Here is a 25192-nt window from a genome sequence, read left to right as displayed (position 1 = left end):
GCAGGAGCGCGCTCGTGGCTAAAAAACGGGGCAAACACTGTTTATCATCCGCCTGACGACAGCCCTCCTTGGGGCAAATTAACCACGAGGCCGTATCGACTGGCACGGGCCGGGAGTCAGTGCCCCTTCACTTTGATTAATCTCCCCCTGTTCCTGTTCCAACTCTATCAAAGTGATCTAAGTGAAGACACACAGCATTGATCTGTAAACAGAGCACAGTACTGTACACAACACACAAAACACACACACTGAGGCAATACTGTAAGCAAGGTGAGCCTTTTCTTTAGTTATGTTACAGCAAAGGACTTTTTAGAGATGAAAGTTTGATCTGTATTCATGCATACAAGTCTCAATTAAAGCTTCCAGAGCATATCAAAACTGATTAATGACCCTTTAATATGAACTGTGTGTCTCAGAAGTGCTAGCATGCTATGTGCTAAGGAAACAAATGGCCCTAAACAGAAGTCTAACTGTGATTTTGGTGATTTAAATGAGTTTTAACTTGTTTATTTGTAAAATGTTGAGCTTAAGAAATAAAACAAAGGTCAGCTAAACCATACCTTATATATGTTTGCATCATTTTATATCCATAGCTTTGATTTCTGCACAGAAAGTAATTCTCTCACAGAATTTAAATTCAGGAGGTAAAATTTGACTTCTCATCTCATTCCAGCAGATTTTACTCCTAGAAATAAAGCTTGAAGTCATCTCAAACTGTCAAAAATGAAGTGTAACATTTGACCTTCTGCAGCTCCGTGACAACAAAGGGAGAACTGTGAGAAGCCCTCGGTCATCTCTGCCTGAGGAATAAAGATTATTCTCATAATCTTTCCATAAAGTTTGTCTAAGGTGGCAGCTTGCGCTCATCTATTCAAGAAATCCTCACAAAACGTGTGTTAATCCATTTCTGCACTGCCCAGCACCGACTGCACCACATATGCAAAACAATCTGCTTTATGTGTAGCCTTGCCAGCGTGTTTGGCAGACTGTGACTGAGCATTTTTTATTGTGTTATTTCTGATAAGTCATGTGGATCGGCTGCTTTAAATCCTGTGGCGTGACATTTACAGCAGCCCCTCCTATTGTCAGTGATTTTACATGGAGGACAGATGGTGCTCGCATGCACACCGGACAGGGCACCCGAGCCTCACAAGTGCAAAGTTAGCGGGTCTCCAGGGTCAAAGAGGTCGCAGATATTTGTGTGAGTTTCAACTTCTTGCATGCAATAAAAAACTTGCGCATGACTTATTCTTCTGCAAATTTGTTATGGTTAAGAAATGTCAGTTTTAACCTGTAAACAATTAATTTTAAGAAGCTTTAGTCTTTAAAATTCAGGCGATATCTGGTGTTACTTTACAAGCTCAAAAACAGGACACAAGGAAAAGTTTTAGTGTCCTGAATCACTGCAGATTTGGCTTCCAGCTGCACCATGTGGCCCTCATGTTTTGAATTTGCATGATCACGCTGACAACACAAGATTTCAATGAGATGTGGCACTGATGTGATGAGATGTGTTCTGATGTCTGAGAGATAAAAAAAGCTGTGTAACCGAAGCAGCAAGTGTGAGTCACTGCACTCCATTGTTTTAAAAATGCTCCTTCCTTGTTGGGATGTACACAATTTGTTTGCCTCATTTGTCATTTCTGACAGATTATGAAACTTTGTGGTGGTGCGTTTTATGGCTTGGATTATCCACTTTGATTTCCTTCTTTTATAATTAAAGTCTTAAAACCTTGTTCCCATAAGATAACTTGCTCCAATATGGCAACTTGTTCTTAAAAGATCATTATGTTGTGTTCACAGGTTATTTTAAGGAAGACCTGTGCACTTCATGGAAGAAGTTTTACTTTTGGACTTCTGTATAATAGAGACTCATGCAAAGAGGTCAACATTTTAATAATAATAATAATAAATATAATAAGTTTTGTTTATAATGCACTTTTCATTTCAGGGAATCTCAAAGTGCTACCAAGGAAGGGAACAAGTATATTAATGCAACAATTATGCCACTTTTTTGGTTAAAACACTCCACTTATTTTATTTCAAACCAAACTTCCTTTTATATCATGAAATCTAGCATGAAAAATATCATTAAATCAAGAGGACAGCTTCCAGTGCTGGAAATATAAAGATAAGATACGATAAGATAAGGTATACTTTATTTGTCACCCTTTGGGGGAACTTCTTTTGTTACAGCAGCTTACAACATGGGACAGGGGAATACAACAATGTACTAACATAGTTAAAAAATATGATAACAATAATAATAGCAATGACATGGGTAAAAAATAATATAATAAAATAAAATTAGATAATAAAAAAATATAGAGGTAAGTTAATGTGTGACATGAAGGTAAATATAAGCTTTAATTAAACGCAATTTTTTAAAAATAAATACAAGTTAAAAACAACAATATTCTGAGGATTTCATGCAGTTATTATCATTATTTATTATTGTTTTAATGAGGTTTTTTTCGAGGACTTCCGCATCTGTCATATGACGACTTCCGCCTCTGACATCACAGCTTTCAGAAAAAGATGGCGTCGCCCTGTGTGCGGACCGTGGGCTCGTTTCTGGGCAAATGTGGGAATTGCAGCTCGAGTTTTAACACAATCTCGTCACATTTAACCCGACAGGTAAAAATACTATTATATCTTTCATAAAAATAAATGTTGCATGCAGATAAATGTTCTTAAATGCACGAACCATGTCGTCCTTGAGCTAGCATCTTCTATTAGCCGAAACTCCCTTTGTATATATGGGGAATGTACCATCACTACCCTGTATTAAGTGTTACCCTGATTTAAAAGACATCTGGATGGCCTATTTTAAATCAGCACACCTTTAACTAGAGGTCGGCTTGTAGTTTGGTAGCTGTCGTTCTGTGCTGCTGCAAGTTATCATCATGTGGCTAACCACACATGTGTCAGAATAACATCCCATGTCTCTCCTCCTCCCCTCCAGGTCATCAGCAGGCAGATATGTGTGAGCTCTGCCCTCCACAAGAAGAACCTGGCTGCAGCAGGGCCAGAGAAATTCACCATAGAGTTCATCCAGAAGCAGGTGGAGGAGTTTAACGTGGGGAAACGGCACCTGGCTAACATGATGGGAGAAGACCCGGAGACCTTCACTCAGGAGGACATAGATGTAAGAGAGAGAGAGAGAGAGGATCATTATTCCCAGCTTTATGCATGCATGTGCACCTTTGGTTTGCAGCTTCTGATTTGGAGCTTTAAAAGTGATATCTCAGAGTTTGTTATGTCAGTGTGAGCAGAAACATCATGCAGAGACAGGGATGCAAAGAGGTCTACAATAGTCGACCCAAGCACTTTGTAGAAGTCTGCACACTCAAATCATGTCTGGATGTGCAGAGAGGTTTGTTATTAAGACTAGCAGTAGTCTCTCTGCGTGTGACATTTGAAACCATCACCATGAACACAAACACTGTTTCTTTACTCAGTCCCACACAGACCATCCTGCTGCAGCTATTCAAGCACCACATTGAGATTAATCCGCCTCTGAAAATAGTCCCTAACAGTTGTAATTATAAAACTGCATGCTGAAGAATTCAGAGGATGTCGATGAGCATCTTCAAAAGTGAAACACAACACTATAGCCTGCTTTTGAGTCCTGAAACTTCAAGTAAACAATTGTTGGTTATTGTCTTTTAGTAATCAATAAGGACTCTGTTTGTTTGTTGGTCACATTATGATGCTGATTTAATTTTAAATGAGACAACCAGGTCCGTTATTTTGTCTGATTAGATCTGATTTAAAAGCCTAAAGCAATCAAGGCATCTTTAAACTTGTGTGTTTCTATATTTCATTCTCAGCGTCAGCATCCTGCAGGCAGGTGTATCCACCTCTGCTCTGTCTAATCCATGACATCAGGGACATTAGCAACGCCATCAAACACGCACACACACTGATGCCAGATTTTGGCAAACATACCACCCACTGCTCCAACCATTTAAGCTTGATTTACCACTTCCCCATCGCCTGGTCCCCGGTGTCCCTCACAAGTAATGAAGAGAGCCGTTAGTGCCAGGCTGTGAAAGCCGAGGCGACGGCCAGCAGCCCGGACTCAGAGGGAGGAGAATTTAGGACGACTGCAGAGAGGCAGCTGATGAATCCCTCGGCTGTGTTCAGAGTCAGGTCTCCTCAGGTGTGACCATGATACAGAAAGATGTTAACAGTGAGGAGGAGAAATTAACTCCAGACACAGAACCAAGGACTTCTTTTAAAACTGTATCCTTAAATTAAAATTCACCGTCTCCTCACACAGCTCTGAGAATAAACTCTCTCCTCCTCAGAGATCTGTGAGGTTTTTCAGAGGCTGATGGGACACACAGGTGTGTCTTCATCTGTTACCTGCCTGTCTTTCTCTCCCCTCTCTCCTTCTTGTACTCTTTAACTTCCTCACAACTGTCTCCTCTTCTCACACACACACACACACTCTCTCCCTTGGACCGCTCTTTTTCTCTCCGTCGTTTTGAAGGCAGCAACCTGTTCCCTCCTGCTGCACCTGCTGCCTCGCTAATTGAACCGACGGAGAGGAAGAGGAGGAGGAGGAGAGGAGGAAGAGGGGAGAGAGATGAACAGACTGTCTTGATGAGTGTGGCGGGGCCAGCACACTTTCTGTCTCCACGCTTTTCTCTCACACACACGTTTCCGGCGCCATCTGTAGCCCTGCTAATAACTGAGCACACACACACACACAGAGACACGCGGGGCGAGGATGAACTTGGAGTGAACTGTTGGACGTCCACAGTGTCCTCTGCTCGCTGTCAACCAGGCCAGAAACTTGTGCCTTTTTCTGCTTGTTTTCTCCTCCACACACACACACACACACACACACACATCCACACACACACGATCACACGACACGCTCGCCTTTCCTTGAACCCGCCAGCAGCTTGTGCCTCCTCCTCTGTCACTTCTGGCTGTCACCCGTCGGTGTGACCTCTGTTGTTCGGACGTGTCAGCGTTCGTCATAATCTGCCGTCATCTCTCAAACTTGTTTTTCTTCTTCTCTCTCAAACAGCGGAGCATCGCCTACCTCTTCCCCTCCGGCCTGTTTGAGAAGACAGCGCGGCCTCTCATGAAGGTACGTGTGTGTGGCTCAGGTTCATAAACGTTCCTTTGTTCCCTGGGATGTGTGCATCACATTAAAGCATCTTATGAAAGATGTCTGCTGTTTCACTTCATCATCACTCAAATCTTCTCTTCAGCATCCGGAGGAGATATTTCCCAGACAGAGAGCCGTCCAGTGGGGAGCGGACGGCCGGCCGTTCCACTTCCTGTTCTACACGGGCAAACAGTCCTACTACTCCCTGATGCATGTGAGTACTGCAGGCAGCTGTCAGCTCGCTATCTGAGGATGTGGAGGTGAAATCTTCATCCTCTCCTCTGCCTCCTGTACCCTCGGGTCATATCTGATTCAAAGAGAGGAGGCTGCCAAGTCCCCGAGGAGAGGAGGCGTCAGATCCTCTTTTTCACACGAGAGAGAGACAGCTGAGCAGAGAGGGGGGGAGATGTTGGAGATAAAAGAGAGGGGGGTCAGAGGTCGCTCAGGTGATCCACTGAGGAAGACCTGCATCTACCTGTGACTCTGTGCCCTACAAACATTATCCCAGACATTTCAGAGTAAATCTGCTGATAATCTGCTGATACTTTAAATTTGTGTCGCCTCTAATTCTGCCCCAAAATGACCACCAGGAGGCGCCAGATTGGAGCTGCACTCAGACTCTTACTGTGAGGACAACAGAGCTCTTTTTATTTTTATTTAGGTCTTTAATAGAGTCACGATAAATGAAGATGAATATAAGGTATTAAAAATATCGACATTACAAACGTTCAGCTGCCAGAGAGACGGATAAAAATAAACAGCGCCTGGCTTCAAAATCCTGTTTGAGGTGTGGCGCGTCTGGATCGTCAGGCTTTTGTCCCGACACGGGGAGCGAGTCCTCCGTGGGGATTTGAAGGGGGGAGAAAGGGGAGGAGGAGAAAAAGGAGGAGGGGGCTCACACCATTCCTACCCCTCCTCACCTCTGAGCACCTCTTCTTTTCTTCTCCCCTATTTTGTTGCTGACCTTGTTCTAAGACGTTTCACATGTGAGCGTAGCGACGTGTGTCTGTCTCTTCAAAACACACAGAGAGGTGTGAGCGCTGAATTGTAGTCGCACTTCTCCCACACACACACACATTATGCCCTGCAGACACACTCCTCGCCCCCTGCTGTGTCTTTAAATAGGTGTGTCAGACATGTCTGAGACCTTTTTTTCCTCCTCCTCTGTGTCTTTCTGTCTGGTACGTCACAAGTCCACTTCATGTTGTGTGTTGTTCAGATCTGATCAGTAATCTCACACACCTCCCGGGTGTGTCCAGGAGGGGGCAGTGGCGTCTAAAGCAGCCTCTTGTTTTAATTCCCCACAACCCAGAGGAACTCAAACGCACCACTGACACATCTTTATAAACCCAAAACTTCAAATTCAGAGCTTCTTCTGTTTACATTTAACGCTCTCAAGCTCCAACATTGAACTCAAAGGCCTTGTGGTGCGTTCAAAGACTACTCATGAAGCTCTCATAGCTCCTGTGCCTTGTGGTGCATTCAAAGAGCCCTTATTGAATTGGAAATGTGAAACTCTAGCTCTATTTCTCCTCATTCATGTGAGACACTCGTCACTGTTGTAGCGCTAAGTGTAAGCAAACGAGTCCTCTCTCCTCCTCCTGTCATCTTTTTTCTGATTTTCTATTACTCCTCGTTTTTTATAAAGAAAATTGGTTTTTGCTTCATGTTTGCTCTTTTCTTTTTTTATTTCACTCCCCTCCTCCTCCTCCTCCTCCTCCTCCTCTTCCTTCTTCTGCTGCTCTGTCGCCGGGCGGAGTGGCAGCGGATTAGGCACACTCTATCAAGAAGGAATTAAACAAACATCTGGTGAATAATTGACGGGGAAATGAGTTCTCACCCCGAGCTGCTGGGAGGCTGAGGAGGAGGGGGGGGGGCTTTTCTTCTGCCTGTGGGACGTGACCAGCATGCCCTCCCTCCCTCCCTCCCTCCCTCCCTCCCTCCCTCCCTCCCTCCCTCCCTCCCTCCATCCATCCATCCATCTGTCTCCGTCTGTGCCCCTCGGCTCCACTAACACCCCATCCATGTTGGGTTTTCCCAAAAAAGAGAGAGGGAGAGAGCCCAGAAGCTGTTTCAGTTTTTGCTTCAGGTTAAAACATGCTCAGGTGTTTCCTCACTTCATCTTGAAAACACAAAAGTCTCACAATAACAAAAAAAATATCAAGTCAAGACCAGAATGCAGCGGCTCCTGTACTTGATTCAAAGAGAGCAACGCCTGTGAAGAAAAGAGCAAGAGGAGAACTGAAGTATGAGGAGTTTAATGAGGACATGTGTAGATCATTGAACCTGGTGTGTTTTTGTGCATTCAAGGAATCATACAGTAAAATCCTGAACATCGAGAAGCACCAAGATCGTCTGAGAGTGAAGGGACTCTTCAATCCATTGGCCAAACAGATGTGAGTAAAGACGTGAGATGAAATCTTCAGTTGTTTGAGAGACTCTTGAAATGTGTGATGTTTTAAAGTACTGTCTCCATCAGCTCTTTTGGAACAAGTCGGTGGCTCACGAAGGAGGAGCTGGAGGCTCTGCTGGTGGAGACCATCTCCCCTCAGGATGTAAGAGAGGAACATCTTCGTCCGTCACATTTTAAAGAATCAAAATCAACGTCAGACAAACTTTGAATCTTGTTTTTGTTTCTTCAGTATGACCGCTTCATCCAGCTGATGGAGCGCCTGCTGTCGCTGCCGTACTGCGCCACACAGGAGGAGTTTGTAATGCAATACAGACGGCAGCTGGAGGTGCAGTCCAGGAAGCAAATGGTGCCGCCGCTGCAGAGGGACGAGCGGGGCGTGGCCTTCAGCACCGCAGAGGGTAAAGACACGGGACAGAAAACATAAATACACAAACAAGAGGGACAAATAAACATCTGTAGGAGACACCTGAGCTTCATGCAAGGTCTTCAAAATCATGTCTACATGGATATTATTTACACTGCTTCAGTTTGAAGGACAGGTGTCTCCATGAATGTCCTTTAAACACATCTTAAACTTCAGTGTAACTTTGAACAGGAATAAATCTCTCTCTGTGTTTCCTCTCAGGTCGGAGGAAGTCGTCAAACTCCTCTGTCGTCCTCAGAGACTGTGGCACAGGAAAAATCAGCATCAACGGCGAGGACTATCAACGCTTCCTCAACGTCATCCAGGACAGGTGAGCTCTCTCTCTCTCTCTCTCTCTTTCTGCAGCTTCATTCATAGAAAACACTCTTCTTTAAAATGCACGACGAAGTGTTTTACTCCCTCTCTTTCAAGAAAAAATTAAAAAGCAGCTTCTTCACTCTTCACAGCATCGCTGCGTTTTTTTATTTATCTCCTTGTAGTAAGTTAATTACACAGCTGAGTGATCGTGTGTGTGTGAGAGGCGTGTGTGTGTGTGTGTGGATGTCCGGAGCTGGTGTTGTCACGCCGTGTGAGGACGGGCTGTAATTGGAGCACAGAGGTGACAATTGACTTTGTCAGCAGCCGCGGGCCATTCAGGCTGAGACGCCATCCAGAACACACACTCTCTCACACACACACTCACACTCACACAGACATTTTATCCTCCTCCTGCTGAGTCAGAAGTTTCCTCTGTTTTTTTACAGCTCTGGATCCTCTTTTCGTGCAGACTTTAAATTAGCTTACGATATGACTATCTGTTAGCTCGCTCGCACACTCCAGCTCTGACTATTCAACCCTGTTCCTTTCTTTCATTATCTCTCCGTCACTTTCTTCTTCTTCTTCTTCTTCTCCTTCTCTTTTTGTGTCTCAGAGAGCAGCTGATGTTCCCGCTGCAGTTCATGGACATGCTGGGGCGCTTTGACATCGAGTGCACCGTCAGCGGAGGAGGGCGGTCTGGCCAGGCGGGGGCGCTGCGGCTTGCCGTGTCTCGAGCGTTGCTTAGCTTCTTATCTGAAGGGGAGGTGGAGATCATGAGACAAGGTGGGTCGCCTTTTACCTGTTGGAGAAATGCAAACTTTACAACCACTCCTCTGAAAACCAATCTGACAGTCTTTGTCACATTAAAATAAATACTTCCCTGAGAGCCTGAAGATTTAAGAAATCAAATGTTCCTATTTCCAGCTGGCTTGTTGACCGCTGACCCCAGAGTGAGGGAGAGGAAGAAGCCGGGCCAGGAGGGCGCCAGAAAGAAATTCACCTGGAAGAAACGTTGAGGAGGAAAATCATCTCACCTGAATGCAAACATCAAACACTCACAGCGACTGTAATCTCTGTAATCTTCAAGGCTGAATCATCCATGTGTATTTAAAGTCCAGGGAGGAGACACCTTTCACTGACTCCTGCAGGGTGTCAAGATGCTGCAGTGAGCCTGTTCAGCCAGCAGAGGGCAGCCTGGGACAAGGAATGAAAGGAAGAGTGGAATATTTATCAGTTTATTGAACAATAAATTAGATTTTTGACATTACATGTGTGTCCTTTAGTTTTTCTCCTTTAATGTTCTTTAATATTTTATTTACTTCTTGTGCTACAGGTCACCTACCACACTGAAACATATTCATTCAAAACCCTCATCTTCTGGCTTTTATGCTTCATAAAGTACCCTAAAATAAAGCTTACAAATATTGTAATAAATCAAATATCTTAAACAAACTATTTCATGTAGTTTCTTACACTTAAAGCTCTCCTGTTAAAAATGTGGACTGCTTGTAGTGTCAAACTTTGGTCACAAGATGTCCCCAGATGTTAATAAATGTGTATGAGCCGTGCCTCTGTTCATTTAGACACACTTTAATCACTTTATCACAATCACATTATCAATTAATTGGATGTTTATTTATAGATAAACCGTGCTCAGTACAGTATGTGCAGCTTACTAATGAATGTTTGTTTTAATCACAAGCCAGAAACCTTGGTGTAGTCTTAGACCTTAATTTCAGCAGCCACATTAAGACCATTACAAAGTCAGCCTACTATCACCTTAAGAATATATCAAGGATTAAAGGACTCATGTCTCAGCAGGATGCAGAAAAACTGCTCCATGCATTTATCTTTAGCAGACTAGACTACTGTAACGGGGTCTTTACAGGACTCCCTAAAGAGTCCATCAGACGGCTGCAGCTCATACAGAATGCTGCTGCTCGAGTCCTAACAAGGACCAACAAAGTAGACCACATCACTCCAGTTCTTAGATCCCTACACTGGCTTCCTGTCTGTCAGAGAATAGACTTTAAAATCCTGCTGATGGTTTATAAAGCACTGAATGGTTTAGGCTGATCTGCTGCTACTTTATGAACCACCTGGACCTCTTGGGTCATCAGGTACTGGTCTGCTTTCAGTCCCAAGAGTCAGAAGGAAACATGGTGAAGCAGCGTTAAGTCATTATGCACCACATATCTGGAACACACTCCCTGAAAGCTGCAGGTCCACTCCAACTCTCACCTCTTTTAAATCAAAGACTAAGACTTTTTTATTTGCCACTGCCTTCCTATCTTAGATTATTTTAACCCACTTTAAAATCCCTGTGAGGAGTTTTGAACTGGCTGAGAAACAGACTGAAAATGATACTGATGCCTCTTTATGACCTTCAATAGCAAACAAGACCTTCAGTGACAACACTGACACTTTCTCTGCTGTCATTTTTAATGCCTGAAACCTCCCTGAGGGGGTAGGTGTGAGACCAGATGATGGATATCTTGCTTCAGAAACAGCCTTTATTTGACTGCTTTCATGGAAAATAATCACATTGCCTAATAAAGTTGACTGTTGAAGACAACAGGATGAGGTTTTTGTTGAAAACACTACTTTTGCATGTATAGGACAAGAGATAAGAGGTATCACTTTGTCCACAAGAGGGCACCAGAGCCAATAAAAAACAGAAGTTCCTCACAGCAGCTTTAAATTATAATTTTAATGTAATTTTTAATATATTTCTAATTTTCCTTTTCTGTTTTATTATATTTGTCATTTTAATTGTGTTCTTTTATGCTTGTCTGAATGTCTCCAATGCTTTTAATGTTTAAATGTAAAGCACATTGAGTTGCCCTTGTGTCTGAAATGCTCTATACAAATAAAGCTGCCTTGCCTTAATCCTCATTTTTATTGAGGTATTAAAACAAAAGATTTGAATTTGGATTTATGCACAGTTTGTCCTGCAGGTGCTTATTTACCTGCAATCAAGCTGTAGTGTTAATAATGAGGAGGAGGATGCAGGGGTGTGTGTGTGGGTGTGTGTGCGTGTGTGTGTGTGTGCAAAAGGGGTGGAGTCACTCAGTCTCCCATCAGTCCAGACAGGCGGATCAGACAGAGTACTACTACAGCTCCCAGCATACAGAACACAGAGAGAGGGCGTCGGGTGAGCCTGGAGCTACCTGTCCTCCATTTCTCTTCCACGTTGGAGGTGTTGTAGCTGCAGCACTAGCCTGATTCCTGCACTGTGCTTTCTTCAGATGGAGGCAGCCGTGCTCAAAGCCTCGATGATGCAGGAGGTGGACTGTAACAGCAACACCCTGAACGCCGAGCTGGAGGTGAAGAAGCTGCAGGAGCTGGTGCGGAAGCTGGAGCGGCAGAACGAGCAGCTGCGGACCCGGGCGAGCAGCGGGCCGCATGTGGTGCCTCCCTCCCCGGCTCTGAAGGGGTACTGCCGGCCCAGCCCTCTGCCCACACTCCTCTGTCAGGCGTCTTTGGGGTCTTTTGCATCTTCTGAGGAGCCTTTCCAGTATTTCCACCCGCACACAGGCGGGGATGGAGCAGCTGCTGCGGAGGAGGAAGAGGAGGAGGATGAGGATGAATCCGAGCCATCGGTTCTGGATGAGCTGGAACTTTTGGACCTGGACTCTCTGTCCTGCTCGGATCAGTCTGATGAAACCTGGTAACTATCAAGTGTTTCTGTTCGTTTTCAACCATGTGTTGCTCAGCTTTGAATCATGCATGTTGCACACAGAGGCCACATGTCAGGTTCTGGGTTTTAAAGCATCCTGAGGAAGGAGACAAAGCAGCACACCTGAGGGGTGAGGAGGAGGAGGAGGAGGAGGAGGAGAGGCCACTTGTTATCAGGCCTGCACCAAGCTGTCATTCTTCAGCCCTGTGCAGGAGACACATGCACATCAACATGCAGTTCACTGTCTGCCTTTACATTGCACCAAAGTGACACACAGTGTGGTTTCAAGTTTTAATACCATGCCTTTAAACCTGAGTTCTTTATGATGTTGCACCCCTGATCTGCTTCAATCCCATACAAGGGTCTCAGCATTTCATGAAGGAAGTGACATGTTGCTGCTTGCAGAGTAAATCAGAGTAAACAGAAGCCCCAGAGTTTAAATGTCTGAGATAAATGTGCTTTAACTGGTGTTCACAGGTAATTTGTCTTTAGGAAGACGTGTCACCAGAATCAGTTACCCCAAAATGAATCAATATACGGCTTAGAAATGTAGTCATCAATGCACCCTTTATCTTTGAGTCATTACATGTTAAAGTTAATGTCTCTTATTGATTAACTCTCTTATTACAGCAAGCCCTGCTCTAAAATCACAGTCAGTTATTGACTTTTACAGACTGATGCTCCAGTTAACAGATACAAGAAGCTAAAAATAGATCAGCTTTTTACAAAAACCCTGATTTAAAGTAATTTAAATGTAAAGGTATACATGGTCTGTTTTATTCAAACATTCTGAGACATGTTGATGCATCCTTGAGAATATTTTCACACCCTGTCTCTGTCAGTGAGGGCAGACTCAAAGATCAAAGTTATCTTCATAGAGTCGTGTGATTCTGCACTGCAGCACACTCAGATGAATCTTTAACTCCCTGATATCCATACTGCAAACGTGTCCCCGTCCTCTGAGTCTAAAATAGTAACTGAGGTGTGTTTTGTGCGTCCGCCTCGGGTCCTGCTCTCACCTGATGTCAGCAGAGGTTTTATAATCTATAATTCAGCTCGCTCCGTGTTGCCTGCAGAGCAGAAATCTCAGAGTTGGGAGTTCAGAGGCGCTGTCAGAATAATCTCATCCTCTCGTCTTCCTCACATCTCAGAGGCTTAGCTTCACCTTTAAGCCACAGAGACCGAGGTTTTGGACTCTGGGGAGATGAGTCTGTGACACAAAAGAAGCTGGATTGTGATCAGGCAGGAGTTACATCCTGGGGAAAAAAGTCAAAAGGGGCAGTTTTATAAACGTACATGATCTCTAAATGCTACAAACTGCAGTAATGTTCATCACACTGTTGCTCTTAAATCTTAAAATGGACTCTTAGGATTTTAATCTGCATGTGTGTGCAGGTTATACATGTCATCAAGAGCTAAGGAGTCTCCAGAAGAAGCCGTCGCTCCGGTGCAGTGGTGCCGGAAAGCTCTGGACTGTCCCAAATCAGAGGTGGAGGCCGCCAGGAGATCCCTGTCCCTCCGTCTGGAACAAGGTACGAGGAGACAGATTGTTGTCATGTGGTGTTGGATTTAAAGGTGAGGTTTGAGTTTGATGCTGATGTTAGCCCTGGTTGATGCAATAGCTGTGAGCAGCATCAAGTTTAGCTTCCATTAGACCAGAAGGTTTGTGATTTGAAACATCATGAAGTGAAGTGTGTGGACGCGTTGGCTTTAAAGATGCTGGAGACGTCTCTCTTGAGTTCAGCTGCAGTTCAGTCTGAAGGTGTTTGTCATTCTCTCACCGTCCTCTTTTTTGGCATTACTTTCACATCCATCATTTCATCCTTTCCTCTCCTGTCTTGAGTCATGAGTGTGTCTTCTTGAGAGACCATGAGCCACACACACTGAGGACATCTTTAACTGAGGAATGTAACGCACAGATCTTCTAAAACAAAGGCCGAGGCAGCAGATGAGTTAACAGAGTGCTGTCCTCCTTCAGGCTATTTTAAACTGATGTACACCGTGTAAACACAGGAGCTCACTGACTCACTGCACAAGTCTCTGCCAGGAACATTTCATCTGGAAGTCATCTCCTCTTCACGTCTGGTGGAGGAAAGTAAATCAGCAGCGAGATGAATGTTATTTCTCTGGTGTGGAAACAGTGGAGGTTTTAATAACCATGCATCTTTCTCTTATGTGTCTTCACACTTGAAGTCGAACAGAAAGCTCTCTCTTCCTCTCAATAAGCATTAATCCTTCTTGCTTCAGGTTGTTTTCAGAAAGTATGCAGATACTCTGCTGGATTTGTTTGCAGAATCACAACTTAAAGCTCTATTAGCGTGCATCTTTAGACACAGCCATGACTCAGCAGGTGAGCATATCCTAAAATACTCCTGCTATAATCCAGTCTATTTTCTCAGTACTTGTTTACTAACAAGACAAGCCCTTGTTTATTTAGTTATATACATTGTGGCAACGATACTTCCTCTGTTAATGCCTTTAGGAAAAGAGAGTGAGAGATGACATAGAGCAGAGTGCAACAGGTGGGATTTCAACCCGGGCTGCCTTTTCAGGGGTCTCTGACTCTGCAGACACCATGCTAGTTCTTCATCCTGTGACTCTCCGCAGACATGATGCTAGTTCTTCATCCTGTGACTCTCTGCAGACATGATGCTAGTTCTTCATCCTGTGACTCTCTGCAGACATCATGCTAGTTCTTCATCCTGTGACTCTCTGCAGACATGATGCTAGTTCTTCATCCTGTGACTCTCTGCAGACATCATGCTAGTTCTTCATCCTGTGACTCTCTGCAGACATCATGCTAGTTCTTCTTCCTGTGACTCTCTGCAGACATCATGCTAGTTCTTCATCCTGTGACTCTCTGCAGACACCATGCTAGTTCTTCATCCTGTGACTCTCTGCAGACATCATGCTAGTTCTTCTTCCTGTGACTCTCTGCAGACATCATGCTAGTTCTTCATCCTGTGACTCTCTGCAGACACCATGCTAGTTCTTCATCCTGTGACTCTCTGCAGACATCATGCTAGTTCTTCATCCTGTGACTCTCTGCAGACATGATGCTAGTTCTTCATCCTGTGACTCTCTGCAGACATGATGCTAGTTCTTCATCCTGTGACTCTCTGCAGACATGATGCTAGTTCTTCATCCTGTGACTCTCTGCAGACACCATGCTAGTTCTTCATCCTGTGACTCTGCAGACGACATATTTTTACAGAGTGGATAGTCACTGCTCTTTGAGGCCTCATCAGTTTGTCCTGAGCTGTGACAGTTCTCATTTTCTTCCTGATAATCCAATATAAAGCATGTTATAGTAAAGAGGAGGGATTCTCTGGGTATACCTTTTACCTCGTGCCCTCACAAAGCTGGTTGGATCACCATCATCTCCACAAAGTGACTAATAGGGCTCAATGAGGACAATAGATCTCACGGATGCTAATCTGTCCATCTCTAATGGCATTAAGCAGATCAGGCCTGGGTCACATGACCCCTGAATGTCTGCCATGATTACAGGTATCACTTAAATGAAGCGTGAGGACAGGACGCTCTGAGAAATACTGAAGAATAAAGACTCAGTTTGATGAGTCTGATGTGATTTAATCAGGTTTTCCTTTTAAAGGACTGAACATCAGATTCTTGGTTTGTGTTCAGTGTTGTTATGGTTACCCCATGCACCTGAATTGACTTTTTAAGGATAGATTTCACATCTTGAGCCGAGCGACAGCTGGGCAGGGAAAAGCAGATCACGTTTCTCAGTCAGGATGTTTGTCTGTCTGGGAGGTCCTCGTCTGATCGATTAGGCTCTTAATAGCCTTGTGTGTGTGTGTGTGTGTGTGTGTGTGCGTGTGTGCGTGTGTGCGTATGTGTGTGTGTGTGAACGGAGGCAACAGCTCCCATGGTCTGAGTCAAACAGGCAGCTTAATACTGAAGCCTTTAATGAGAGGAGATGTGTGTGTCCTTCTCGTAGATTCAAAATGAAGCCACTTCCAGCTGTCCTTTTTTAATGAATATAAAAATGTTCATCGGTCGACTTAATGTCGACTTTTTCTGGTTTTCTTAACATTTGGAGGCTAGAGGAGTTCGCAGAAGACTTTCTTCCCTGCAGAGGGACCTCAAAAACAAACAGACAGCTGCAGACTTGGTGGCAGACCATCCGATAAATAAGTAAAAAAATGTAAAGTTTTGAAGTTACAAAGTGATCCTCTGAGGAAATCATTACCTCTTGTGTTTTATTGCATACTTCAGAGCTCTCACACAGCGGTCTTGGTCAACATGTGGGTCAGAGAAGTCGACCTCGGCCCTGTGAAGTTGCAGCAGCTGTGCAGCTTGTTGCATCAGAGGCTTTAATGCTATAATGGTCCCCTCTGTCTCTGCATCTCTCTGTCTCCCTCTCTCTCTCTGTCTCCCTCTCTCTTATGGAGTCTGAGCATCGCACTGTAAGCGGCGGAGAAATGCTCCCACCAGCTTGGCTCGGCCCCCGCTTTCTTTCCCCCTCCCTCCCGCCGCCTGAGGTTGAGTACAGTGAAATGAGAGGCTGTTGCTATGGTTACAGTTTACATGAAAGGAGCACCCCCTCCTTTATTGCTAAGTGTCTTTTATCGGCATTGACAGGTAACAGAGAGAAATCCTCCTCGTGCATCTTTGCGGCACATTCTTATTCCTCTTTGTTCCGTCATGTTGCTTCTGGTTTCCTATCACAGGAGCCTCAGTCTCCTCTCCACATCTATGAATAGTAACTGAAGTGTGTGTGTGTGTGTGTGTGTGTGTGGGTGGGTGTCGCTCAGCACCAGGTACAGCTCCAGTTTGTGTGTGTCTTTGTTGTGGTGCTTAACAAAGCTTTGTTGTGGAGCTGCAGAATAGAGCAGTCGCTGACAGTCACAGAGGAGTGAGGTAATCACTTCACACTGCTGCCTCTCTCCTAACGTCTGTGCTCATATCTGTGTGTGTGTGAGGTTTATTTTATTAGTCTAGTATATAGTAATATGAGCATGTTTGAGTCTGAATCATTAAATCTGTAAAGTCTCCTCTCCGTAAAGTCTCCTCTGATGTCAAGTCTCCTCTCTCTGTAAAGTCTCCTCTGATGTAAAGTCTCCTCTGTAACGTCTCCTCTCTCTGTCTTCTCCCTCCTCAGTCTCAAGGTGGCGTGGCTCCCTGTCCAGCCCCTCCCTCTCCTCCTCCTTCACCCTCCCTCCTCCTCCTCTGAGCCGAGTAGCCGGAGTGTCACCCATCAGTTCTCCCTCTCCTGCCAAACCCTGCTCCACCCCGCAGCTGGACAGACATGGTAACGACTCATGTACATGATTATATCACATCGTTTACTGACAGTTTGACTAAATCAAACTCTCCTTCCTTTAGCTCCGCCCCTCTCCTCCCCACTCCACCCGGTCCTCCATCGGACCCTGAGCCCTGTAGGGAAGGAGCTCTCCCCCGTAGCTGAGAGGACTCCCACCTTCTTCCCTCACAGCCGCAGTAAGCCTCCACACCTCTTCATCCAACCCTCACTTTACTTTATTCCTGCTCTTTCTGCCTCATGTGGAGTCAAACATCGAGCTGAGCGCTCCTCTACGTCTGCAGAATATTAACACGCAGGTGAAGTTACTCAGCACAGAACTGGGTCAAGATTTTCAGATATTATTCCAACTGTAAGTCGTGGGAGGAAGAATATATTATCTCTGCGGCTTACAGCCTGGCTTTGGTAGCAGATATGAAACTGTGCCGCAGCTTTTTATGTGCATTATTCGTGATGGAAAAAGGGACTTCTCCAGACACAGCAGAGGGCGAAGCTGCAGGGAACGAGAGAGGGGTGGAGTCAGCAGCAGAGATGAGGCGCTGTGGGGGGAATCGCTCAGGGCTCAATTCCATGACAGAGCTGGTCGAAAAACCACACTGTGGAGTTCTGGAGCCTGGGATACGCTGCGTGGTGTTTCAGATGCACAGGTTAAGTGTTGAAATTACCTGAAAGGTGAAGTCTGTCCCTGTGACGTCAGGATAACAGCCATGATGGAGAGGAGGACTTGAGAGAGCAGATCTTCTGAATGTTATTAACCTGACAGGAGATAGTGTGACCTCCTGAGATAATATTTCCCTCTCTGCCGTTTTATAGACTTTAATTCTCAGAGCTGAGTGTCAGACCTCGGATCCTTCATCTTTCTGTAGAGGATACTCAGGAAACTCAAAGGTTTCTTTTTCCTCACAGAGTTTGCCACAGTCTGGTTTGTTGAATGAGCTGTAAAAGTAAAGATCAAGGAGAAGGTGTCGGCGATGTGAGATTTTCATACTCTGATTTACTTTCTAATTCAAAGGTCGCAGCCTCCGACGTTCAGCCTTCAGCCCGCAGTCGTCCATGGACGGCGACCTCGGGGCTTCAGAGGCCGAGGACGACTCCATCTCTCTGGGATACAAACTGCAGGACCTCACCGATGTCCAGGTCATGGCCCGACTGCAGGAGGAGAGTAAGTTACCGTCTCACATAGATTCAAACACAACAAGCAGGAGATGATACAGCAGCTGCCTGAGATTTAAAACCTAAAGACAGATTTTCTGTCACAAGAACACAAAAGTGTTATTTCAACTCCTACCTGCAGGGATTTCACCTTCTTCATGCTGCCTGCATTGCTCCTTAGTGGTCCTCAAACTGGGAGACCAGAGACACTAAAGTCTGGAATGACATCAGGGTTAAATAGACCTTTACCACAGCTGAGATTTGGAGTTTAATCCCAGAGACGTTCTGGTCTGATTGGAGACTTTTGATTTTGACTGTCATTGAATCATTTGTTGTCGTTTCTGTCGTTGCATGCTAAGTGACGTCCTCTGCTGTTGTTCCCTCCTTTCTAATACTTTAACATTTGACACCAGACCTCAGAGCTCATCGCTACTTCAGCTTCATTAACCCCAGGAGGTGATGATTGTGTGTGTGTGTGGTTGTTCTCTTTGTGCGCGTGTTTGTGTGTGTGTGTGTGTGTGTGTGTGTGTGTGTGTTTTCCCTGCTGGTCCTCATGTCTCGCTCCCCCAGGTCTAAGACAGGACCTCGCCAGCAGCACGTCATCCATCCTGGCCAACCGCCGCAGCCAGAGCTTCACCTTCCAGCTCAGCCAGCTCAGCGCTGGGCCCGGCCTGGAGGAGGAAGACGAGGAGGACGACGAAGACTACGGCCTCCTACCCCCGCCACAGCCTCGCCTCACCCGCCTGCCACACTCCCACACCTTCTCCAGCATTCGAGACTGGCGAAGAAGCACAAGCTCCCTGTGCACGCCTCCTTCCACCCCCTCCACCCCGCCCTACCCTTCCGCTGGGTTCGCCTTTCCAACGCAGCCACAGGGACCACAGGGACTCGGACTGGGACTGGGCAGCCTGTACGGAGCCGAGTCGCAGGGCTTCAGACCAGGATCAGGTGAGACACGACACTTCAATGTTTCCTCTCCATCTGTTAAAGCTGAAACCAAACACCAAAACGGAGCTGTAAGGAGAAACAATGCTGAATGACACACTGCTCAAAATGTGCACGTTTGATTCAAGTGTAACAGAGTCAACACACCTTAAAGACACGCCTATGATGATCCGACTGTCCAGTCTGAACTGAATAACACTCAACCAGATGAAAACACTCCCATGTTTGAGTATTGCATTCTCACAAAGACACTGACAAGTGCAAACGTATACAAATCAAACCTACATTTCCCATGATGCAACTTTTCAATCCTGTTAAATTACTATATCTCAAGTCGTTTAAACTCTACCTCCTGTGATGTCTGTTTAAACTTCTAATCACTGATCTCTTTGTTTACATGTTTCGTGTGTGAAATATTTATGTGTGTTTTTGTATATTTGTGTGTGTTGTTTTGGGGGAACTCCGTCATGGCGTGCAGCCGACTATGAGAGTAAGTCCACGTCGTTTACACTGAGTCCCTCTGAGCTCAGACACTGAACATTAACTCTTTTTATTTTGGACCACTTCTTCAGTACTCACAGATGTGTTTTGCTTTAACTGGAACGATGCATTTTCAGCACAGACTGACCAACACTGATGTCCTCAGCACTTAATAATAACTCAGCCTAAGCCTCTTGTACAAGCGCTCTTTAAGCTCTCAGACTGTCGTGTGTTTCCGCTCAGAGACGAGCAGAGAGAGTTTGATGGGATTAAGAGTTAAGGAGTGTGTATGTGATCGAAGGGGCGGTTACAGTAAAGGAGATCACAGCCAGCTTTATGTTCTCTTTAAAGAGATAGAGCAGAAAGAGAAGAACAGGCAGGACCAACAAACATGATATGAGTTTGAGTTGTGACTGAAGCAGCTGACTAAGGTGTGTTTGTTAAACTCTGAGTGTCTATTGAACGGTTGTGTCTCTCTCTCTTTTAGATAAGCTGCGGAGGAGCATGCCTAACCTTGTCAGAACTCCCAGCATGCCGAGTGTGCCCGTTCCAACCAATCCAAGTGCTTCCCCTTCTTTGCTTCGTAACAGCCAGAGTTTTGATTCGTCCAGCGGGCTGGCTCGACTGCAGTCCTCTAGTAAGACTCTCGTTCTCTTCTTTAATGTTTTTAGAGACTTGAGCTTCAAATTATAGATTTCACTCATGCACAGGTTTCATTTTACTGATTTAATTTGTATTATACCTTCTCCAGTACCCTCCCCAGGTCACCCAATCAGGGTCCAGAGTGTCGGGAACTTCACCTCCTTGTCACGGCAGCCGCTAAAGGCCACGGCCTACGTCAGCCCCACCATCAAGGGCTCCTCATCCATGCCCACCTCCACCAGCCTCCAGTCTCTGAACAGCAGCAGCATGGGGGCAAACAGCGGGATCCCTATGTTGAATAAACAATCCATCCCCATTTCAACCCCGCCCACGCCTCGCAGTGGCCTGCCCCGCCCCGCCTCCTTTGTCGGCACGACAAGCTCCACCCCACGCAGCAAGATGGCCCAACCAGTGCGAAGGTAGAGCTTAATTTAGTCTTATGAGATCGATATCATTTAGATATGCTTGAAAAAATCCCCAAACATGTAGGATTAACTCTCTTTCTTATTTTCTCTCTCAGTTTACTGACCCCTCCAAAGAGCTTGTCTACTCTGAGTGCCCTTCGTGACAGCGCCTGGAGAGACGGCTGCTACTGACCAACGGGTGGAGCAGCAGGTGCAGTGGCGCCCCGCTGGCTGGGGTACCTCGCTACACCTCGAAATGAAATATTCCTTTGGATGTTTGAGCCAAAAAGAAACTGTTCGTTGACCTTAAATCTGAAATCCTGCATAGAATAAATAATTACACCTAATCCATGTCATCCATTGAATTCTATGCAGAATTTCTTCGGGGAAGGCGGGTTGTTTTTAATCGAAGTTCGGTCCGTGCCAAGGGGGAGCTGCTCCCTGTCGCTCATGTGCAATAAGCCACTGACTGTCAGCTGCCAGTAACCTCCTGAAGAGGGCTGCCACTTTTTATGAGCCTCATTTCACTCTTTTTATCATTTATTTATTTACATATTTATTTCGAATAAACTGTTTTGACTAATCAGGGTTTTTTCCCTCTGGCAACAAGCGCCGACAATGCTGCTAAAACGTGATCTGTCCCTGTTAGTTTGGGCACATTTGGTCTAATTTTTACAAGCAAGACATTAAAGTATGTAGTCATGCTCCAAGCTAATTATAAATGTGCAAATATTAATATATTTATTGATGCAATATTATTGAATTTAAAATCTTGACCAAATGGAAAATGACTGAATGTGTTTACAGAATTGTCTCACACAGTTTGTGCATATTAACACTTTAAAATTTGACCTGTTCGTGTTGCACTTTGTATAAATACTTTTCTTTTCTGTTTACAAATGTTTGTACTTCTTTTACATTTCTGGATTTAGGGGGTAAAATTTATTAATTTGGTGTTTTTGTCAGATTTCACAGTAATACACTGCATAAATGTAGCACTTTCTGTTTGTAATATGTGACTAGTGTTTTTAAATGAATGTTACTATTGCACATTTCACACAATACTGACACTTTTGTTACTGTGATGGAGTGAATGAGTTGAAGATTTTAATAAATACACTGAAATAAATGTGACGTCCATATTTCTTTTTAGTGCTCATTTCTAAACCAATAATGCTGGGACTTGTGTGCAACAAGCTGTGTTTGTCATTTATGCAGTAATGTCGCCACCTAGTTGTATAATTTCAAATGGCACATGGTCTTGAAACAATTGATTAGGGCAACACAAATGTTAACTGACAGCACAAAATCAATGATTCTCCTACTGTTACTTACACATGTCTGCTCAGATTTCATGATTTCTTTGTTCTGATTGGTTAAAACCCAACATATAACCCCATTGAGTCCCTAAATTGGGCCATTACTGTCAATTGACAAAATAGACAAATATGCATACGTAAATATGCATACAGTAACAAGTTCAATTTTAAAGTCCAAGAGCCAAACCACGATGCTAAATGTGCCCGGAGCTGAGTTCAAAAGTGTGTCTCGGTGGCGAGGCGAAGGGGATAGGAGGATGGGCTGAAAGGCCTGGAAATCCAGTGTGGAATCCCTTGAGTCTCAGAGAAAGGCCCAAAGAACAGGGTTCAAATCCCCACAGTCTCACAGAAAGGCCAAGGTACAGTGTTGGAGCCCCAGAGTCTCAAAGAAGTACGGATAGGCCTTTTTTTTCCAATTCTTATCCGAGGCCCAGTGAATTTTAAAGTCAAAGAGCCAAACCACAAAGACTAATACGTGTGGAGCTGATGTCAACAAGTGTGTCTCGGTGGCGAAGGGGATAAGAGGATGGACTAGCAGTTCAGAGGTTGATGGTTCGATACCTATCCAAGCCTCAGTGAATTTTAAAGTCAAACAGCCAAACCACAAAGATTAATACGTGTGGAGCGAATGTCAACAAGTGTGTCTCGGTGGCGAAGGGGATAAGAGGATGGACTGGCAGTCCAAAGGTTGAAGGTTCCATTCTTATCGGAGGTGTAGCGAATTTTAAAGTCCAGGAACCAAACCATGAAGATAAATATGCCCCGAGCTGAGTTCCACCAGTCTGTCTCGGTGGCGTAGGGGGTTAGTGGACAAACTGCCAGTCCAAAGGTTGAAGGTTCGATTCTTATCCGAGGCCTTGTGAATTTTAAAGTCAAAGAGCCAAACCACCAAGATTAATACGCGTGGAGTGGATGTCAACAAGTGTGTCTCGGTGGCGTAGTGGTATAGAGGATGGACTGGTAGTCCCAAGGTAACCGGTTCGATTCTCATTGAGGGCTCAGTGATTTTTAAAGTCAAAGAGCCAAACCACGATGCTAAATGCGCCCGGAGCTGAGTTGAAAAGTGTGACCCGGTGGCGAAGGGCATAAGAGGAGGGACTGGCAGTCCGGAGGTTGAAGGTTCCATTCTTATCAGTAGCAAGTTCAATTTTAAAGTCAAAGAGCCAAACCACAGAGTGAAACGCGCCCCGAGCAAAGGTATAGAGTGTGTCTCGGTGGCGAAGGGCCATAGAGGACGACTGGCAGTCCGGAGGTTGCCGGTTCGATCCTCACTCAAGGCTCGGTGATTTTTAAAGACCATGTGCCAAACCACAAAGATAAATACGCCCCGAGCTGATCTTCACCAGTGTCTCTTAGTGGCGTAGGGGCATAGTGGACAGCCTCGCACTCCAAAGGTTGACGGTTCAATTCTTACCTGAGGCCAAGTGAATTTTAAAGTCAAAGATCCAAACCACAGTGCTAAACGCGCCCGGAGCTGAGGTTAAAAGTGTGACCCGGTGGCAAAGGCGATAAGAGGACGGACTGGCAGTCCGGAGGTTGAAGGTTCGATTCTTATCTGTAGCAAGTTCAATTTTAAAGTCAAAGGGCCAAATCACGATGCTAAACGCGCCCGGAGCTGAGTTGAAAAGTGTGACCCGATGGCGAAGGGCATAAGAGGAGGGACTGGCAGTCCGGAGGTTGAGGGTTCGATTCTTATCTGTAGCAAGTTCAGTTTTAAAGTCAAAGGGCCAAATCACGATGCTAAATGCGCCCGGAGCTGAGCTCAAAAGTGTCACCCGGTGGCGAAGGGGATAAGAGGAGGGGCTGGCAGTCCAGAGGTTGAAAGTTCGATTCTTGTCAGTAGCAAGTTCAGTTTTAAAGTCAAAGAGCCAAACCACAAAGATTAATACGTGTGGAGCGAATGTCAACAAGTGTGTCTCGGTGGCGAATTGGATAAGAGGACGACTGGCAGTCCGGAGGTTGCCGGTTCGATCCTCACTCAAGGCTCGGTGATTTTTAAAGACCATGTGCCAAACCACAAAGATAAATACGCCCCGAGCTGAGTTTCACCAGTGTCTCTCAGTGGCGTAGGGGCATAGTGGACAGCCTCGCACTCCAAAGGTTGACGGTTCAATTCTTACCTGAGGCCAAGTGAATTTTAAAGTCAAAGATCCAAACCACAGTGCTAAACGCGCCCGGAGCTGAGGTTAAAAGTGTGACCCGGTGGCGAAGGCGATAAGAGGACGGACTGGCAGTCCGGAGGTTGAGGGTTCGATTCTTATCTGTAGCAAGTTCAGTTTTAAAGTCAAAGGGCCAAATCACGATGCTAAATGCGCCCGGAGCTGAGTTCAAAAGTGTGACCTGATGGCGAAGGGGATAAGAGGAGGGGCTGGCAGTCCGGAGGTTGAAGGTTCGGTTCTTATCAGTAGCAAGTTCAGTTTTAAAGTCAAAGGGCCAAATCACGACGCTAAATGCGCCCGGAGCTGAGCTCAAAAGTGTGACCCGGTGGCGAAAGGGATAAGAGGGCGGACTGGAAGTCCGGAGGTTGAAGGTTCGATCCTTATCCGAGGCCCAGTGAATTTTAAAGTCAAAGAGCCAAATCACGATGCTAAACGTGCCCGGAGCTCAGTTCAAAAGTGTATCTCGGTGGCGAAGGGGATAGGAGGACGGGCTGAAAGGCCCTGGAGGTCCAGTGTAGAATCCCCAGAGACTAGGGTTCGAATCCCCAGAGTCTCAAAGAAGTACCAATTGGATTTTATTTATTTTGGAGCTCCAAAAATTAAATAATCTATGTGTCAGGGATGGAACCTGGCCCAGCTGGGATGGGCCCTAGTACTGCACTGACCGGGGGGAGGCGAGGGCGGGGACGGGGTCCAGTTGATGGATGAACTGATGAATGGAATTGCCACTCATCAGTTCAACCATCAACTGGACCCCTCCCCGTCCTCCTCTCTCCCCGAGCCAGTACCCGAGGTGAGGATAGGGCGGGGACAAGTGAATGGAGGAAGTAATGAATGGAATGGCCACTCATCACTTCCTCCTT

The 25192-nt window shown here is 45.4% G+C and overlaps 2 protein-coding genes and 1 long non-coding RNA gene across 4 annotated transcripts; 2 read left to right on the top strand and 1 right to left on the bottom strand.

The window, feature by feature from the left end:
* The first annotated feature begins 2502 nt into the window (after positions 1–2502).
* mrps9 (mitochondrial ribosomal protein S9) lies at positions 2503–9529 on the top strand. The gene is made up of 10 exons (XM_034678104.1): positions 2503–2637; positions 2966–3148; positions 5045–5107; positions 5232–5342; positions 7439–7524; positions 7608–7683; positions 7771–7939; positions 8167–8275; positions 8876–9045; positions 9187–9529. Exons 1-10 carry the CDS (start codon positions 2539–2541, stop codon positions 9276–9278), a joined length of 1158 nt encoding a protein of 385 aa, XP_034533995.1. The 5' UTR covers positions 2503–2538; the 3' UTR covers positions 9279–9529.
* A 1537-nt stretch (positions 9530–11066) lies between these two features.
* On the bottom strand, positions 11067–18378 carry LOC117808148. The gene is made up of 3 exons (XR_004630167.1): positions 18227–18378; positions 12961–13151; positions 11067–12145 (listed from the first exon to the last, which is right to left on the bottom strand). It is a non-coding gene; the product is annotated as an uncharacterized LOC117808148 (long non-coding RNA).
* On the top strand, positions 11337–21980 carry LOC117808144 (SLAIN motif-containing protein 1-like). Of its 2 annotated transcripts, XM_034677673.1 has the most exons (10): positions 11338–11932; positions 13337–13473; positions 17070–17219; positions 17294–17407; positions 18241–18390; positions 18951–19328; positions 19804–19815; positions 20293–20442; positions 20557–20866; positions 20968–21980. In XM_034677673.1, exons 1-10 carry the CDS (start codon positions 11511–11513, stop codon positions 21041–21043), a joined length of 1899 nt encoding a protein of 632 aa, XP_034533564.1. In that variant the 5' UTR covers positions 11338–11510; the 3' UTR covers positions 21044–21980. The 2 variants fall into 2 exon arrangements, with proteins under 2 accessions (XP_034533566.1, XP_034533564.1); XM_034677675.1 differs by lacking the exon at positions 19804–19815 and having other exon boundaries at positions 11337–11932.
* The last annotated feature ends 3212 nt before the right edge of the window (positions 21981–25192 follow it).

This window comes from Notolabrus celidotus, chromosome 24 (genome assembly GCF_009762535.1).
Source record: "Notolabrus celidotus isolate fNotCel1 chromosome 24, fNotCel1.pri, whole genome shotgun sequence".
Classification (NCBI taxonomy): Eukaryota; Metazoa; Chordata; class Actinopteri; order Labriformes; family Labridae; genus Notolabrus; species Notolabrus celidotus.
The sequence above is the reverse complement of the archived record's forward strand: the minus strand, read 5'-3'. Positions and strand labels throughout refer to the sequence as shown.

Coding starts and splice junctions, on each gene's coding strand:
- mrps9 (XM_034678104.1), top strand. CDS start 2,539: ATGGCGTCGCCCTGTGTGCGGACCGTGGGCTCGTTTCTGGGCAAATGT. Junction 2,638..2,965: donor CGTCACATTTAACCCGACAG/GTAAAAATACTA, acceptor CCTCCCCTCCAG/GTCATCAGCAGGCAGATATG. Junction 7,684..7,770: donor AGACCATCTCCCCTCAGGAT/GTAAGAGAGGAA, acceptor TTGTTTCTTCAG/TATGACCGCTTCATCCAGCT.
- LOC117808144 (XM_034677673.1), top strand. CDS start 11,511: ATGGAGGCAGCCGTGCTCAAAGCCTCGATGATGCAGGAGGTGGACTGT. Junction 17,220..17,293: donor CCCGCAGCTGGACAGACATG/GTAACGACTCAT, acceptor TCCTTCCTTTAG/CTCCGCCCCTCTCCTCCCCA. Junction 18,391..18,950: donor GGCCCGACTGCAGGAGGAGA/GTAAGTTACCGT, acceptor TCGCTCCCCCAG/GTCTAAGACAGGACCTCGCC.